At 36.2% G+C, this 19522-nt stretch overlaps 1 protein-coding gene across 2 annotated transcripts; it reads left to right on the top strand.

Moving 5' to 3' along the window:
- Nucleotides 1–470: 470 nt before the first annotated feature.
- asb7 (ankyrin repeat and SOCS box containing 7) lies at nucleotides 471–19437 on the top strand. Of its 2 annotated transcripts, none has more exons than XM_088083245.1 (5): nucleotides 471–734; nucleotides 2523–2641; nucleotides 5895–6085; nucleotides 6836–7441; nucleotides 12268–19437. In XM_088083245.1, the coding sequence occupies exons 2-5, from the start codon at nucleotides 2604–2606 to the stop codon at nucleotides 12405–12407; spliced, it is 975 nt and encodes a 324-aa protein (XP_087939371.1). In that variant the 5' UTR covers nucleotides 471–734; nucleotides 2523–2603; the 3' UTR covers nucleotides 12408–19437. The 2 variants fall into 2 exon arrangements, with proteins under 2 accessions (XP_087939371.1, XP_087939335.1); XM_088083209.1 differs by having other exon boundaries at nucleotides 472–734; nucleotides 5874–6085.
- Nucleotides 19438–19522: the final 85 nt, after the last annotated feature.

Genomic DNA, 19522 nt, shown 5'->3' with positions numbered 1-19522 from the left:
CAAGTTGCAGAGTAGATGTTTTACAGAAGTGTACTCAAGTTATGGCCCGTGGGCCAAACGTAACAATAGAGGTACTATTTCTTTGTTATTGTTTTTTGTATAAAAATGTAACAAAAACATGAAAAGAAACAATTAGGTAAACAAATAAAGAGCAAGGACTTATATTTACACAGTTTATTGGATTTATTTGTCTTTTTCTCCGTATTGTAATGATTGTGCGGAAGATTTTAGTTTTGTTGCTGTTTTTGCAAATTATTTTGTCCTCAGAGTTTAGGTTTTAACAAATAATAAGGAAAATAAGAAATGGGAAGAAGAAGAAAGAAAAAAAACGCAATTATCATGTAAAATGTGCTATGTGGGATTTACACTGCCATTATAATTTTAAGTAATTGAGAAGAAAACTGTAATTTTGAGGCTGCGGAGTTAAAAGTTACAAAGAATTAAAAAGTAATGATGCTTTTATTCTGAAATTTCGGAGACGGAAATCTCGTTGTTTTTGCTGCCGGGGCCAAACTGTTATCTCAGAGAGACTTTGTTGTGAAAACGGATTGTTCAACAGCGAAATGATGCTCAACATTGCCAAGACTGACATTTAGGGAAGTTTTAAGAGACAATCTTGCTGATAAGTGATGGATTTGAGTTGAAAAGGACATAAAAATGCCTCTTCGACAACTCTAATTCCTCCTGACTGGAAGCTGATTGGCTAAGTTATCCGTCGGCTCAGCGTCTGTCAAGTATGTAAAGTCTTTGTATTTTATCGTCAAAGCTGTTGTGTTTGACACTAAATGTGTGCTATCAACTTTAACATCGATTTACTCACCGTTTCTTGGGTTTATATGAACCGAAAACTGCAAGTATCGTCATATAAAAGTCAACACAAGCTAGCGAGCTAGCGCTAATGAGTTTGATAGCTCGCTGGCTAGCAGCGTTAGCTAACACAAATACAGATTGAAATCAGGTGTTTTGTCAAACTATCTCGCGTTTATTACATTTTTTGTCACGCGTGAAACTGATTTCATCCATCTGACTCGTTTTGTGTCAGTTATCGTCATTGTTTACTTGTGTTTGGCTCGTATTGTTGGTTATGTTAGCTAAGTAAAGCTATTCTATTGTTCATTGTTTGTTTTTTTCATCAACCGTTTTAGGTAATCAGCTAAAAATGAGTTTAATGTATTTGCAGGACACGTTGTGGAGTTTCATGCCTTTTTAAACGTTTTAGTGATTTGTTTTTAACAGTAAGGCGTTAGTTAATTTTAAACAGGAGCTACTTTTATTAGCACATTTAGCATCGTAAACATTCCTGTCATTTAACGCTAATACTGCTGTCATTATTGATGTTATTTTTATTATAATTTGTTGTGAAATAAGTAATAATATCAGTAATGATATATCCACAATAAATGCACCACATTGACGTAAGTTGTGTTTGTCAAATCATAAATTATCGTACTGTTTTTAAAATAAATTATAAACAACACGTTATGAAACAACACCACTTTGTCAGTTGACACTGAAATATTTTTTTTTCTCAGACAGCTCTGCTTAAGAAGTGAAAGAAAAAAAAATAATAATATATATATATATATATATATATATATATATAAAAAGACATACAATCACACAATCATCACATACCCACAAAAACACACCGCAGTCCTGGCAATACTTATTACGATTGATGTTTGGCACCGGTATGCTTTTACATAAAAATGAAAATCTTTCTGTCAATATTTAGAATCTGGAATATAACAAATTCTGGCGCAAAACTTTGTTTAAATGCCTTTAGCAAATGTTTAAACATAACTGAGTCAAGAGGGAAAAAAAACCCTGAAGAATAAATAAAATGAGCTCCCATAGGTTTTACAAAGTAAAAGTTACTCCCATGCTGACACTTTATTTACACTTTTTAATTAATTTTTTAGATGATCATTAAAATAAGATGCTGATACAGACAACCGACAAAATGCCAAATGTCAGCTCCAAAAGTTGGCCTGACCAATAATCTGTTGACCCCTAATCATGACTGAACAAACATCACATGTTGCATTATTTTGACTGTAATAACCCAGTAATTAAGATGTATACTTCATTGAGAATGGCTTTTGTTATTAGGAGATGTCATTTTTAACACCTTGTGATGTATAATTATAGGCCCTATGAAGTTATGATGGACACTTATTAATCTGCTCCTGTTAAGATTTGATGTGCGTATTTACAAGTCACCCTGTGACAGATTAATGTCAGCTGTTTTTGTGTCATACTGTTTGTGCTTTATGTGTTTTTGTTATGTTTTAACACTTGCTGCAACACAGATTGCCCTCTGGGACAAATATTGAATTGATAATATCCTCACATTCAGATCTTATTAAGTAGCACACTTGTTTTGGTTTAGCAACAGAATAGACTGATGCATAAACTTTTTTTCCATCTCATTTTGTAATTTATTTTGGTGCCTCCAGCTTGCCTGTTTGTTGCACACTTTATTAATGGGACTTTTTTCCTTGTATGTTTTTGTGTCGCAGGAAAACCAACAGAAGACAGAGTGCCGTCCCCGCTCAGCCTCCCTGAAAGTGCAGCTGTATATTTACAGGTGCAGCTCCGATATGACGAAGAGAAGCCCATCTCTTCAGCTTGTCAAAAGGTAAATTTAGGGTTTGTATCATACTGTCATCTTACTTTAAAGAGGCCAAGAAAAGATCAGATATTTCAGCAAAATAAGTAAATAATTAAATAATCTTTCCAGGCCTGTTGCTGTATCAATAGCTTTTTAAAAAATGTTTATTTAAAAGCGACAATATATTAATTAACAACACTATACAACAATTCATAAAGAGGACAAAAGTGCTGTAACAGTGGTAATGTAAAGTGCATGGTATAGAGTGCATGGTGCAAAGTGCAAAACTCAACACGTGTTGGTTGCTCACATGTATCATGGATCACTGGATAAAAGGACATTGAGCTATATTGCAGATACATCGCATGAGACTATAGCCTGGAGTGGATCTAGACATTGTAACTTAGCCGAAACATTTCTAGCAAGGAGTCCAAGCTTTTAAGAAAGTTTTTTTTTAGAGCAACTCTGAGCAAGGAAAAGTCAGAAACTTTTGAGGAGGTGAGGTTGACCCTGTTGTCAGATATGATCATAGGCTATGATGCATATCTTTAGCAAATCTAATTTGTTGTCTTTTGGTGAGCCTGGGAGCTGTGGACACCCAGTGGAAATGAAAATAACTGCATCACAATATGAGGCTGTGAAAGTGTTTTCATTGTTGTTCGTGTTGTGACAGACCAAAGTCATCACTGTTGCATTTTTCCAGCTGCAATTTCTCAGCATTTTCCTCACTTTATTTCTGGTGTTATTGCGTCAGGAGATATGAGCACATGTCTAATGAGATCGACAACAAACCTTCTCCCAAAGCCATGTGTCAACAATCAATCAAATTCTATTTATATAACTCTTTTCAAAGAAACCAAATGCAATTCAACGTGCTTTAAAGTTTGACTGAAGAAACAAAAACAACACAGGAAATTACAAAAAAATGGATCTTAATAAATAGAATAAACCATAAAATTGTGACAGGAAGACACTACACAAAAGCCAGTCTAAAAAGTAGTAGTTTAAAAGTATTAATATTTCCAGCTCCTCTCAGATCCTGAGGCGGGCTGTTCCAGCATAATGGCTAAAATAAGAATCACCAAATGTTTTAGTTGTACTTTGTGGAGCAGCTAAAAAAGAGGAGTTGTAGGATCTGAGTGGCCTTCATGGTTCATAAAAGCATCTCTGAGATGTAGTTTGGTACAAGGCCATGCAGTGCCATAAAGTAATAAAAGAATTTAAAAATCAATACGAAAACTAGCAGGCAGCCAGTGTGAAGTGTTTAAAACAGGCGTACTGTGTGCTCTCAGCCTGAACTCGAGCTGCAGAGCTCTGAATTAGCTGCTGCAGGTGATTAGTTGTATCTTTGGTCGACCAGAAAAGAGAGCGTTACAGGAGATTATCCTGCAAGTGTGAATTAGTCTCTTTGTGTGATTTAATCTTTAGTGTTTCATGAACTCACTGTCATCCAGCATTTGGAGAATATTTCTCTGACCTCTTTCTCTTTCCATCATTTTCTCTTCTGTTTAAGAAACTCTCGCCTTTTAAAACTCCTCCTCCCTACTCTTAATAGTTTTTCATCTTAGGAACTCTCTTAGGGGCTAAAAAGCTTTGTGAATAACTTTTATCTTTGCCAGTCTTAACTTTAAGGAGAAATGATCTAATTTCCTCCTTCAACTCTTTCAACTTCAAAAGATGTAGCAGGATCAAGTCCAGATTATATCTTCCCTGCACCTTATGAATTCTTAACTTTGTAAACCTTGTGAATACTTTGCTCTGTAAACCTTGTGGGTTTGTAGAAAACGTTATAATTCTGAGAATTTTCTTAGGATTTTCTCACCATTGGCAACTCTTTCTACTTGAGCGCTCGATAAATACAGCCCCTGAACAGAGTCGGTTCAGGAGACAGAGTAAAATTCAGAGTAAAAGCGGTACCTGTGTGTTCTGGAACAAAATCGTGTAGTGTCTTAATTTTGACTGCTTAAAGAGGCCGACTGATTATCTAACAAACTGAAGAGGTCGGTTCATAGTAACCCGGACCGAAACGAATGCAGCAGCACGAGTCTCCGCTGACATGAAGTCAGTTTGTCAGTAATGTAAGCAGGTGGCACTGAGTCACAGGGGAGGGAAATCAGAGAGGGACTGTAAGAGCCATTCGGGGGGATAAAACCGGGGGGAGAGCTGGCACAGCTGCTTGAACGGGGGCCCACAAAGGCCAGCAATAATCCTTTTCATCCTAAATGTAAACAATGATCATCAAGCTCATTTTGAACCTAAATATTCACCATTATTAACACAACAGTGTATTTATTTTATATATCTTTTGTAAAATGTAAATGTTTCATGATGAGAAATGAAAAATGGAGGTCCTTTTTTTTGTATGCAACTGTTACAAATAAATAACCCCAAAAAAGCAGGTGGCAGTCAAATGACTAGGAAAATTTACTGATTGTCATGAAAAACCTGGGAAAGTTATTGTACTTACAAATAAAAACGTCTAGGCCTGGAAAAGTTTTTTTTAAAACTAAATATTCCTTTAAAGTTTTGGAAAAGTGATGAAAATATGTTTCATAAACCTGTATAATAATACACGTCATCACAGACTGTTGGGAATTTGAAAATCCAACATTAATGTTAAGTTTTACAGTTTTTTGCTGTGACAAATGGGGTCATTTTGGTGATTTTAAGGCATGTTTTAAAGTAAAAATAATTGCCAAAATATTTTCTTCAAAAACCGCCCAAATGTTTTCTATAAAAATTGCCAGAAAGGCCAAAATGTTTTCCTAAAAAAAACCCATAAAAATAATGTATATTTTTAAAAAAATGTCCAAAATGTTTTCTTTAAAAATTGCCAGGCATTTTACATTAAAAAAACGCTCCAAATTCTTTAATGAAAAACTCCCCTCTCATAAATAACAGTCCCTAAGTTATATTTAAATATTCAGTTCTGAAACTGTTCTGAATTATTTTTTAAAAATAATAATAAAAATTAAAAAAAGCTTTTATATAGTAATTAAAAGTTAAGATTAGCTGGTATAGATGGTCGTTTCAGAGAATGTATGGTCTTGAAAATTGGCCTAATGTCATGAAAAAGTCCTGAAAATTCATTGAAATGAAGAAAATGTGATGTAAATAATGTTAGAGTGAATATCCCTGCTATACCAGGACCTGCACACGAGTGAGAAACTTGCTCAGTTCCCCAAACAGTATGTGTTCACCGATGTTTCCTAACAGAGGTTAGGTACCGTTGAAATTTTCCCATTCCGAAATGTGACAGGATGCTGAACCATCACTGCAGAAGGAACCCTGAGCTTCATGAGGAGCTGCAGATCCAGGCTGCAGTGGCAGCGGGCGATGTCTGCACCGTCAGGAGGATGCTCGAACAAGGATACTCGCCTAAGATCCGCGACGCCAACGGCTGGACGCTGCTCCACTTCTCTGCTGCCAAAGGAAAAGAGAGATGTGTTCGAGTCTTTCTGGAGCACGGAGGTCAGAGGCTTTGCCTTTTTTTTGGCTTCATGTGTGTCAGCATTATGTCATGATATATCTTAACACTAGAGGTCATTATTTCACTGAAGGAAATGCAGATTCACTCACTTTTGTGTTAGTTGAAAGCCATTCAAGTTTAAAAGTAAGGAAATAGGCCCCTTAGTCAGACAAATATCATTTGAAATAGTTGCATGTTTTCTATATCTGGAGAAAACATGATCTAGCATTAGTTGTTTTCTAAATCTAAATCTGTTAGTATGTCCATGTGATACTGTAAAAAGCATTTGAGGTTGCTCAAAAATTTACAATACAACTGTGGCCATTATATTTGGGGGTTAATTTTATTAAATGACAGACTGTAGCTCACATTAGGCATCCATATTTTGTTGTCTGTTTATGCATTTTTGTGTCATTCAATGAAGAAATTGATGTAATAATAACACTTTTCAAGACAGATGTTGCAAAGTGCCTCACAAGACTACAAAAGCAGGAAAATTTAAGCATAACTGTCAAAAAAGGACACTATAGTAATGTATTAGAGTATTCAGAAAAGTTTCCTATTTGTAAGTGAACCTTGGTTGGTTCTGTGAACTGTATGCAACACCTGTTTTGTTATATTTTGATTATATTTCAATTTGTGTGTACACACTTTAAAGTAAAATTTAAGTCCCTCTAAATCACTGATTAGTTTGTGACAGACACACCTCCTGCAGTATGTAACTTCTCTCGTTTCCGCTCTCCTCTGTCCAGCCGACCCCACAGTGAAGGACTTTATCGGCGGCTTCACAGCACTTCACTACGCTGCTATGCACGGCAGAGCTCGCATCGCCCGACTGATGCTGGAATCTGAGTTTCGCAGTGACATTATAAATGCAAAAAGCAACGACGGCTGGACGCCGCTGCACGTGGCGGCCCACTACGGTCGAGACTCGTTTGTACGCCTCCTCCTCGAGTTCAGGGCCGAGGTGGACCCGCTGAGTGACAAAGGGACCACGCCACTGCAGCTGGCCATCATCCGCGAGCGCTCCAGCTGCGTACGGATCCTCCTGGACCACAGTGCCAACATTGACATTCAAAACGGCTTCCTGTTGCGATACGCCGTCATCAAAGGCAATCACTCGTACTGCCGCATGTTCCTGCAGAGGGGGGCAGACACTAATCTAGGACGTCTTGAGGACGGGCAGACCCCTCTGCACCTGTCAGCCCTCAGGGACGACGTGTTGTGCGCCCAGATGCTTTACACGTACGGGGCTGATACCAACACCAGGAACTACGAAGGCCAGACGCCGGTAGCCGTGTCCGTTAGCATGTCTGGGATCAGCCGGCCCTGTCTGGACTTTCTGCAGGAGGTCACCAGTAAGTCTCTCACACTCACACACACACACACACACACACACACACACACACACACACACACACACACACACACGGCTGGGATCCTGGGATCCTGGGATTGACATCAGTTTCTTTTCTAGCATTTAAACCTCTATTTCCTGAGAGAATAGGTTTGATTTCATTTAAAAACAAAGGGGAAAAAGGCAATGAGCAACCTGTCAAGAAATATCGAGCAAACTGCGAAAAAATTATAAAAGGTGATTAAAAATCACCTGAAAATTGCTGGGGAAGATTGTTAGATATTATCAAAAAAAAAAAGGAAAATGTCTAGAAAACACTAATTCTCACAATTATATGTATTTGATATTAAGAAAAAATATGTGTTTTTTTCTTTATTCCATTTTTGGTTTTACATCTTTCTGAAGGTCCTTTTCTTCTGTTTGGTTTTGATTTCTAATTTTTATTTTTTACTGATTTTCTTGTAACTGTTTTACTAATTTCTTTTTTTTCTGGACCTTTTTTTTTGGCAAGTTGCTCATTGCCTCCTCCCCACGTTTTTTTTTAACAAAATCTAGACCAATTTGCTCAGGTGTCAAAGAGTTAATTGTTTAGGCGAATAATGTAAATTAAATCATTATACATTTTTATCTGACAGAAACACAGAAAAGAACAGAAAAGTTTTTGTCAAAGAAATCTTTGTCCCCTGATGCTTTTACAGGGATTGATTTTGAATTCAGTTTATGTGATGATTAAGTGTTTGAGTAAATATCTTTAGTGTATCCTTTTATTCACATCAACTAATACTTTAATCACTGATATTCTCCTTTTCAGAATAATATAGAGAAATCTGATCTTTTTTTGTGTGTAGAGATCACTGAAGCGAGCATTGCAGTATCGCGTTTGCACCCGCACACCGGTCTGACCAGTTATAAACAATGTCACAGATCATGAGCAGCACAGATTGGTCCACACAGCTGTCAATCATGGCGTCAAATGTCCTTTTTATAGCATCAAATAAATAAAACCAATCTTATCAGACAAATGAACACACAGCAGCATGATAAAATCTACCTAAAATGACAGAAACCATTTTTTGGATACATTTATTTGATGTTTTCTTTGATTGTTTTTTAAATTTTGGCCCCTGTCCTGTGCTGGAGCCGGCCACCAGGGGGCGATCGAGGTGTGGGGTAAAAAAACAGTGCAAGAATGTGCAGGGAGGGATTCCAAGTTTGGTGATGGAGCTTGTTATTGTATAAGCTGAGAGGACGAAAAAGCGGAGAAATGTACAGAGTTGAAAGAGGGCTGGTTGCCAGCGTGAGGTTCTAATGACTACCGTTCAGTCGGAGAACAATCCCAGGGTGGAGGAACAGGAGAGCACGTTACCTGAAGCATTATGATTCGGAGGGAACAATGGCTGCATTCCTCCGCTGCCCCCTGCACTTTGATATCAAAGATATCAAAGAGCTGCACACTGATTCAGACAAGCCCCTTTCACAGACTCCAGGACCTCAGCCAGATCACATATCTGCCGGGTTATTGATTACACCTCCACCTCCTGGATTAACTCATCGGCCATGAAAGGCTTTGTCCCACACTGTGTGACAGGCACCTGGCTCTGATCAACTGCTGCGCACGTCAAAAACTGTCCTCAAACAAAGGTGCCAACTTCAAGCAAAACCGTGGACATACTCCACCCAAAGAAAGTGTCACAGTCATCTTCAGTAGAACTTCAATAGCCTGGGCTATTATTTACTTAAATCACTGAACCCATGAGGCTTATATTTGGGACAGGCGTCTATATGGTACGGACTTTTAATTCCTTTCACACAAAACTTACTCAGCAAAGATGAAAATACACCAAAGTCATTTATTTAACCTTTTGAGACCTGGGAAAATTGGCTTTGGGAACATTTGTTGAAGATAATGAACAACAAACGAAGAAATGACCCAGAGGTTAGCAAGGAATCTGTGAGTACAAGAAAATTACCTGAAACCAAAAAAAAGACACAACAAAACAAAAAAATCAGAAAGTTAAACAAAAAATGACAAGGAAAGAAATGGCCTGAAAAAAATTCTGTAAAATAATAATTAATAATAAACAAAATTATTAATACAGTTCACTTGACATTTTTCATTAGCTTTTTTTTTTTTAAATGAAAAAGTCTACAAAGCTCTTTTTTGCATCTCTCTTGTAAAATTAACTGAATGATTGAATTGTGGAGAATTTTACCAAAATAAAGATGTGTAGCATGTTTATACTGCTACTACTACTACTACTACTACTACTACTACTACTATTAATAATAATGATAATGATAATAATAATAGTAATAATAATAATAATAATAATAATAATAATAATAATAGAACCTTTATTTGTCAAAATGTGTTGCCATGTGTTTAAGAGACTGGGCATTTAATTGGGACTCGGCTTTTAATTGAAGTAAATATACCATTTTGGATATAAAAGTGTAGCTTATTTATCTTCAAACACCATGAATTATTAAAAAAGACACAATGTCACTTAGGGATGTGAGGGATTAGTTGATCAAATGTTGCTACACTTGGTCAGTTTAGGTTATTATAAAAATTGTTGTTATTTTATTCATTTCTTAATTTCTTTGTTATAATCAGGCATGTTTCCTAAATAAGCACAATCAAGTAGGGCTGGGCAATATGGAATAAACTCTTTTTTTTTCATATCCGTTTTCATATCGGTTAATATCGATATATATCACAATATACATCAAATCACTATTTCTGTCAAGCTTAAAGGTTCCCTTTGACTCCTAAGTGAGATATGAAGATATCATAAGGTTAATTTTGGTGTAAGTATTTATTTTCTGTCAGACATTGAACATGGCAAATATACTGTAGAACAGGCATCACCAACTTGAGGGCCTTTTCTACTAAAATTCAAAGAGGTCCAGTTACGAAAATCGTCTCCCAGCAAAGATCTGAACCTCATACCTTAAATCAATATCATGATTAACCGAACATTTTACTTTTTTCAACTGCCTGCCAACATTTCCAGTTAGAGAAAGGGTGAAAATAAGGTCATGTGCTTGTGGCCTCAGACCCCCAAAACATTACATCTGCCCATGAGACAGGGAGCGATGCATCCTGCTGTTTCTAAATAATTAATCCAAAGTCTGATTAAGCCTGAAACAAACACAAAGAAATCTAAAGAAGTCACTTTCACCTCTGCAGATGTGTCTGTTTCAGACACTTTGGCGCTGTGAGGAGAAGCTGCGCTCTGTTTGTCTGTCTCACTGCGCTGCTGTCGGACCATCAGCTGTTTGATCCGCGAAGATGAAATGCTGTGGCTGTCAAACACTCAGCTGTTCTAGAGTCAAAGTCGTTCACTTTTTTACATGATTGTTCAACACTTCTGCCTGTTGGACAAGATATATCATAATTAAATGTGAGAGCTGTTAATTAATTATCAATAATTGTTCTGATGATCTGTCAGGATAATTGTGTTATCACCTTGAAGATGGGTTACAGCAGTGATACTCAACTAATTATTATTATTTATTAAAGTTTCCAGCATTATATAAAAATTAAAAGCTTCATCTTAAACAAGCTTCAGGTAAATTTAAGCACATTGTGCTGATAATAGGCCAACCCCTCCTGACTAATTCGCGATTGATATCGTTATCATTTTATCGCCCAGCCCTAAAACCATGGGTTTTTTAAAAAATATTTTTTTATTTCAGTTGTTGTCGTGTTTTGTGTGTGATTTATACTTTTTTAGAAACTATTTTCTTGCTAATTTTTAGGTAATTTCATTGCCTTCTTCCCATGTTTTTCAAAGACATCAGGCCAATTTTCGTAGGTGTCGTTTATCCACCTATCTCAGCTCATGTGTGATGCTGCTGTGGTGGAGGGAGAGAAGTCTCCATAGCAGAGGAGTCACTTTACCCACATCAGACTGATAAAACACACACACACACACACACACACACACACACACACACACACACACACACACACACACACACACACACACACACTTCACTTCCTGGAATGGAGGGGATTTTCCCAACTCTTTGCATCCAGCTGATAACAGCGTGGATACTGAGTGATTCAGGGTACTGATTAATGCTTGTGGAAGGATTTTTGGAAAACCATCCAGTTGAAAGAGGAACATGTAAGCTTGATAATGAATGTACAGCATCGGGGTACTGAGATATGATCTGTTGAGATTGAGTCTTTTTAATGTGACCACTTTAGAGTCAGACTTTTGCTCTTAAACAATAAACAATATAGAAACTAGCTAAACACACCACAGAGCACAAAATAGATCAAATCACAAACAAATCAACATGCAAGTAAGTTGAAACCACAACATAAACTGTGTGTAAAATATAGGTGTGTATATGTTTTTGCTTTTTTTGGGGCTCAGTGTTTGCTGCACTCGTTTTTGCGATAGTTGAATGGAGGAAATTTTAGCATAATATTATCCACAGCTCTTTGAAAGCTGTTATGTTAACCTTTTTATGCCTGTGCACCGGTGATGACTGTGAACAGTGGCATTTTGTTTTTTGGGTTATCAGTAAATATGTACGTCCCGTTCTCGTGAACAAGATGTTTCAAGTACGCCTTGAGGGAATCTCGTCAAATTTGACAAAAATGTTCACTTGTGCTAGATGAGAATGGCCCAACTAAAATTGGAAAGTCTTTCCTTTGCGTTTTTGAAAAAGTCTGCGTTCATATGGTAACGTTGTGAAAACGATCTTCGTGTACACGGATCCTCAAAAACAACCGAAAATGCTTAATATGCATGCCAGGCCAGTAGGTGTCGCTCCAGTGTGTTTTAACTGTTTCTGTTCCTCTTTCAGGACAACCTCGGACTCTCCAAGACTTGTGTCGAATAAAAATCCGTCACTGCATCGGCCTTCAAAGCTTGAAATTGCTGGAGGATCTACCCATTGCAAAGGTTATGAAAGACTATTTAAAACATAAGTTTGACAACGTGTGAGGACAAAAACGACGACAACAGAAGAGGAGAGAGTGACTGAAAACGCTGTACTATTTACGAAGACTATGCAATCACTATGCTCCGTGTCTGGAAGAAATGTCCACAAGTCTGTTCTGTACACGCGTAAGGATCGCTAGTCCAGTTTGGTCGTCCAGTTTGAGGGTTTTCTGCTCCTCTTCTCTGTTTCAGCCTTTTTTTTTTCTTTTTTTTTTAACGGTTACAGTAGTGGCTGAAAAACGGAAACAGATCCACCTCATGTGAGCACAGGTTGTGGGAAACAGAAAACCTCATTTGACAGATAGCATTGTTACTACAGTTATCATTATTACCATTTATTATGTTGTCACTGTTCAAATGTGCATGATGTGATCATCGCTGCCCCCCCCCCCAAAAAAAACAATCGCTCAAAATCAGCAAAGCGTTGAGCTACATGGATAACGGTAGTTTTAATGAAAACACCCCACAAGGTGCACTCCCTGACTTTATTTTATCACCCGATTATTGAATTGAAGTCCCAAAATCGCCAACAACATCTACAATTACTTCAATAATTATTAAGCTGATAGCACTCGTGTTGTGCCCTTTAACTGCTATATTTCTAGTTCGACAAACATTTGACCAATCAGAGCTGGCGAGCTGTGAAGGAAGAAAAGCAGTGTTACAGTCTGCAGAGATCAGAGTCACCATAACATGTACAATTTTACTCCAGTAATATAAAAAAGCTCGCTAAAAATTTAGAATAACCAAAGAAAAATATCTGACCTTCCAGAAATCCATCTTATCGTCCAACAGCCAGTTCTCTAATCGCCCAGGCAGTTAATTAATCCATCCTAAAGTCAGCTCTAACGTTAAAGGGATAGTTCGGATCATTTGTGCCGTTGTATTTGGTACTTTTCCAAAGTCAGTAAATTAAACAGAGTGGTGAAGTAATGAGTCCTAAAAGTAGTTTGTTTATAGCCTAACAACAGCTTTTTGCTTCTGACAATTTCATTTCCGCTTTAAAACACACAAAAGTGGTGTTCATCTGTGGAGATTACGACGCTGATCAAAACGTGTAAGTATCATAGACTTGTGTTCGTCACAGAGCTTATTTTTGGCCATAATTGAAGATCCCCTAAGGTTTTTGACGAGGGAACCAGTGCGATGATAACTTCCTGGTTGGCCTACAAAAAAAGCGTCATCCCTTCACCGCTTTTTACAGAAGATATTAGTCTGCACGCCCCCAGTTTGGAAAAGCAGGAGCAGGACACTGGAGCTATAAGCAATGTACTGCTGAGGACACGGTAAAAAAAAAACGTAGAAAAAAACAAAAAAGTTCAGTTCTCCATCTTTGCTCTCGTCAAATCCGCCAAACTCTTTTGATAAAAACACACTTTAGCTCATTGAACACAGCAGCTGCAGGTCAGCTGCTGCCGTGATTAGTTCGTTAGTTTGCGTGAGATTTAGGGCTGTAAATCAATCAAATTTCACCGTGGTACAATATTATATTGATACTTTGGACAGTGATACATAATTTGCGGATATCACAAAGTCATATTGAATTTTGGGGCCTTCAATCAAGACAGTAAATATCCTCATTTTCTTTTCGTAGCTTCCTGTATTTGCCTGTCAGGTGACTCAGACATGCGGTGTGAGTTTTAAAAGAAAGGCGAATTTTAACCCCTTTGAAACCTGAGCACATTGGTTTGATTTCTTTCAAAAATGTGGAAAAAGGCAATGAATAACTAAAGAAATTTCCCCAAACTGCAAGAAACAAGTAAAAGTTGATGAGAAAACAGCCTGGAAATTAGTTTCTAAAAAGGGGAGGGAATTATTAGAACATTATAACAACAAAAACAAAACAACAACAATCGGAAAATGTCCAGAAAAATATGTTTATATTATTACAATGAATTGTTTTTATATTTGTTACAGAAAATAAATGTATACATATATATATATTTTCAGCATTCTTTGGGCCATTTTGTTTTCTTTTGTTTTTGTTTTTCACTTTTCTTCTTTTTTGCAACTCTTATCTACTTTCTTGCTGATTTTTGGGGTGTGTCTTGTAAAGTAGCTTATTGCCTTCTCCCTATGATTTTATAAAAGAAATCAACCAATTGCTCCGGTTTCAAAGGGTTAAAAGATGACGACTGTTGCCACTTTGCATCAATGTTATTGGATCATTGATCATTGAATTGGTGTGTATTAATCCAGAACGCTGTATCGTTACATTTCTGGTTATAGTGTGACTTTTGTGAATCCAAACTAAACTTTTAAACACCAAAATCACACAAAAACACACAAAAAAACCCAAAAACAAAGCAAACGGAGGCAGCAGTAGACCGGCAGCTGCTGTGTTTTTTTTCTTTCCCGTCAGAAATCTCCGACAGTAAGGTAAAGCAGTGAAAATATTATAAATACAGCTTACAGTAATCTGATATTGAATGATTTCTTTAAATGTGGTTGAAATGTGTTTAGTGGCTGCCACATATACAACAGTACATCAGTTAACTCCCGTCGTTACTCCTGCTGCTTCTCCAAACTCGGGTCTTCCATCTACTCTGAGAAATTCACTGACTTTGGCTAAGTACCGCACACAACCTCTCAAAAAAATGTGCAAATTATCCCTTTTAAATTCAAAAATCAGCAGTGGGCAACCAGTTTGGCATCAGTGAGCCACATCAGACTGAATAAATAAGCAAAATTCAGTCTGATTATTGAGCTGAAACATTTTTCCTGTCTCACTGCTGTTGCTTTAAACTTGACCTTTTTTTAAAAATAAAAAATTCTTTTTTCACAGTACGCTGAAAGAAATTTCTGAGATGTAGTGCTTCCAAAAAAAAAACAGGGAGTGTACATTTACACACAGGATTAAATTTACCCAAACATTGCCCACATGTTTTTGTTCTCTGATATGCAGGAATAACTTGCACAGACACATTTGTATTTCATTATTACAAAACCAAGAATATAAAATGTTTGAATGATTTTGAAACTTAAGTTTGATGGTTCGAGGTAATTTGATTCTACCAGCTGAACAGTGTTTTGACTTAAAAATCTATTAATTTTGACACTATATGTAGAACATTTGAGTAAATGCACCGTGAGGGCGCCACATTTGCTGACTGAAGCAGCTGTCGACGGCATCGTAAATAATAATAATATGGTCTGTTTTGGAAAACACTGACACAATCGCTAGAAGCTACAGTCAATGTAAATATGTTCTGTACAACAGATATTTTTGTAGAATTTATTTAAGCGATGATCTCTGGTATTCTCAATGTATTTAAAGTTTGGAAAGTATTGTGATCTGTTTGGTGTGACTCAAGTATTTTTACTTTCTTGTGTGTCTGAGTTCTGTTGTACAAGAATAATTTGGAATCAATATTTAATTTTTATGGCAAACAATGTTGGGTGCTTTCTTAAAATTCATCATCTCTTGCAGATAACTCTGTCGTGGAGATAATACTGTGAATTTTTAATTTTGATGGTTCAAAATAAAATGTAGGATTTTGGGGTCTAAATATCGCCCACGCCACAGGTAATATTTTTTTTCTTTGTCTCTGCATGTGTTTAAAATTCGTAGATAAACTATGTGGCGACTGAAGTTTGTTTTTCTAAAATGTTGTACTCATGAATCCATCTGCATTAACATGTCAGCTTCATTTTTCACTTTTTAGAATAACATGTTTGTCTGCAGTTTTGAAATGGGACGTTTTGTGAAAAGTGAAATGCAGACTTTGCTCTCTGCAGATGAACTCGCATTTAAATCTAAATTACTTTAACCCTTTGAAACCTGCAGTGACATCACCTTTCTTATGTTGCTTTTAAACAGCTTTCACAAGTATTTAAACCTTTGAACCTCGAGCAAATTGGTGCCGTTTCTTTCAAAAACAAAAAAGCAATAAGCTACTTGGTGAGAAATGTTCTACCAATTGCAAGAAATTAGTAGATTTAGAAAATGTTTTTTAAAAAAGCTAGGGAAAAATGTCTAGGGAAAAAAGAAGAAAAAAAGGCTAGGGGGAAACTGTATAATTATTTATTTAAGCACTTTTCCAGGCAATGTTATTGTTTTTTAAATTACAAGAAAAAAGTACAAGAAAATTACAAATTTTCTTTTTTAGGTCATTTCTACTTTTGTTGCTCATTGCCTACTTCCTATGTTTTTTGGGAAAAAAAAAAAGTTGGAGAAAACTATAAAATTATCATGACTACACATTTAAAATTATGTTTCAGAATAATAATAGTTAGCCCTTTTACATTTCCTTGTTTTTTATTTTAACTTTTGTTTACTTTTTATTCCTAGTTTCCAGGTAATTTTCTTGTTTTATTTATTTTTTATTTAATTTCTTGCTAATGTTGTTGTAATTTCTTCTTTAGTTGCTGATTGCCTTTTCCCCATGCTTTTTATTTTTAAAGAAATTAAGCCACTTTGCTCGGGTTTCAAAGGGTTAAAGAAGACAAACAGACAGTGATTGGGTTACTATAAAAGATACGGAAAGTGAGTGTGGCGGTCAGGGGAGTTGCATTTATTTTTATTTTATTTTTTAATTTTTGTGAAAAACTAAGACTACAACCTGTGTCCAGTTTCAGGGGCTGCATCCGTCAAATCTGCCTGTCAAAACTGAATACGTTGCAACAAACTGACAGGAAATGTCTATATGTTCTTACGGGCCCCTGAACACTATGTGTCCCGAAAACAGTCAAACTTGTGAGAGATATGCTTCGTACTACTGCTTGAGGTCTACTGAAAACATGTCAGATGCATTTATTCCCTCAGAAAAGATTCACAGTCCATTATGCTAAAAGTTTGAACCCTGTGTTGTTCACATTCATGTGAAGAGGTTCTTTCTTTGTTGCCTTTCGTTGATGCGTCGCTGTATTTCGTGGTTGTTATTTCCTCCTGATGATCAGTGTAATAGTGTAAAACTGCCACTGGATTGTTTACCGCTTTAACGGGAAGCTTCAGTAAACGGGATGTTAGTGTCAGTTAATTTTGCACCCATTAACTGGTAACTAACCAGTTAATTAAAAAAAAATCAAAATGAGAGGCCTTTCCTTTCAATATGGCGCTGTTCATTTATAGATGGTGATTTTTTGATGTTTTGGGATGCAGATGTTGTATCTTATTTTCCCATTGGGCGATAACATCCCAAGAAGCATGGCGATGGATGTTCAAAACATCAGTAGCTTTATTTATTCTTCATTTTTTGGAATCACCTGAAATATCACCTCATGTGAGTGTAAAAACTTTTTTTAGCCATAAATAGGAGTTTTTTCAAAATTGCCGTGTTTCCATTAGGCGTGTTTTATCATCCCAATTTGCGCAATTTGGAGGGTTAATGGAAACCCCCCTAAAGTCTCACTGAAGGAAAAGTCTCGTTCTGAAATGATCTGACTTACTGCAGGAAAAACGATGGTGAAAACATGAAGTTAGAGTTGGAGAGCGGAGCACAGGACGAGTTTGTTGAAAATATGTGTTGTCTCAAGATTTGGCCGGATCAGTGAAAAGATAAAGAGAAAAAGGTTGTTTCTTTAAATGTCAGGATCTTCAGTAACAGTCTGAGCCCGTCAGTGTCAAAAATAAGCTTCTAATGGACACAAACTGATGGTGCACGTCGGGATCATTGCAGTACGTTTCGCCACAATGGCTGCAGCGAGCTCTCTAAATATGGGACCAAAATGTGTCAAAATTAAAAAAAAAAAAATCTCTGTTAGTCACATAGACTCAAAACATACGGAAAAATTTCAGGGGAAAAAAGAAAAACCGTAGGAAAAATGATCTTAATTACATATTTGAAATTATATTACAAAACTGTCTTTTTCCAGGTCCTTTCACTGTTTGGTTGTTTTACTTTATTATTTTAAATTAAATTTGACTTAATATACTTTATTTTACTTTATTTTCTAATTTTCAAGTAATTTTCTTGTACTTTTCAATAATTTCATGCTAACTTTGGGGGTTATTTCTTCTTTATTTGCTCATTTATTATTTATTTGCATTTTAAAATCACGAGTAGATGACATTTCTGTGATTGCATAAATGTTTTGTTTTTTATTTACATCTAGATTTGCCAAAGCTTAATTGCACAGTTTGACATCCCAAATTGTTTAGACCATCCCACACAATATGACATAAGATCGCTGTTAACCCCTTGTGAGGTTGGAGTGTGTTTTGGTACAAACGGGTGACACACTTTTATAGGCTGTGTCCTCTAAAAGAGGCCGTCACAAAAACACAGTAAAACCAGTGAGTATGTGTTAAAATAGCCAGATATTTTCATTTACTGAAGAATATGTTTTGTTCTAAAAAAATAAATGAATTAGCAACTTGGTAAGAGATGTTCAACAAATTGCAAGAAGTTAATAGATTTAGAAAATGACTTTAAAAAAGCATGATTACACATTCAAAATAATTATATATATATATTTCACTTTTACAGATTAATTATTAATTATTTATTTAAAAAATGTTTTGCTATTAATTATCAAGTAATTTTCTAGAACTTTATTTTTTTTTACTAATTTCTTGCTTATTTTTAGGTCATCCTAAAGTAATTTCACTGATGTCTTAAATCTAATTCATTTGACTATTGATGCAAATTCTTTAGATTCAAAAAAGCAAAAATCTGGATGCAGCCCCCTTCCTCCTTTTTACTCATTAATCATGTTATTAATGCAGTAACACGTGAGAGTTAACACTAAAGATTATTTCTCCACATCTCAGTTCTGTCTCCTGTCCCACACTGTCCCACACTGTCCCACACTGTCCGTCTGTCCGCACCTGATTCTGGATTTGATTTGATGCCATTTTGCAGCAGTTTTGTATCATGTGTGAATGAGTTTTTCGTACATCGACTGCCTTCTCCAATCGGTTCCTCAGCAGACTTTGGTCGTCACAGTCAGGGAAACACTTCATACATGTCTTATGTGGCTATCAAATGGCTGTAAGTCTTCCACAACCATTAACTACTGAATGTACAGAATATGCAGATTTTCAAACGTGAAAAAATCGTGTGAATAAAATAAAGTTAACGTTTTAAAGTTGTCAGCTGTTTTTATTTTTTATTTTATTTTTTATGTTTCTAACCTAACCCCAAATCCCATTCCTTGTGCAGTAGCCTCGGCCACCT

This window comes from Plectropomus leopardus, chromosome 1 (genome assembly GCF_026936395.1).
Source record: "Plectropomus leopardus strain MGB_pleo_1.0 chromosome 1, ASM2693639v1, whole genome shotgun sequence".
Lineage (NCBI taxonomy): Eukaryota > Metazoa > Chordata > Actinopteri > Perciformes > Serranidae > Plectropomus > Plectropomus leopardus.
Note: the sequence above shows the minus strand (reverse complement) of the source record. Positions and strands in the feature narration are given on the sequence as shown.

Excerpts from the sequence above, each read along its gene's own strand:
- asb7 (XM_088083209.1), top strand. The coding sequence starts at position 2,604 with ATGACGAAGAGAAGCCCATCTCTTCAGCTTGTCAAAAG. Across the intron at positions 2,642-5,873 it reads TCTCTTCAGCTTGTCAAAAG|GATGCTGAACCATCACTGCA; the intron begins GTAAATTTAGGG and ends GAAATGTGACAG. Across the intron at positions 7,442-12,267 it reads CTTTCTGCAGGAGGTCACCA|GACAACCTCGGACTCTCCAA; the intron begins GTAAGTCTCTCA and ends TTCCTCTTTCAG.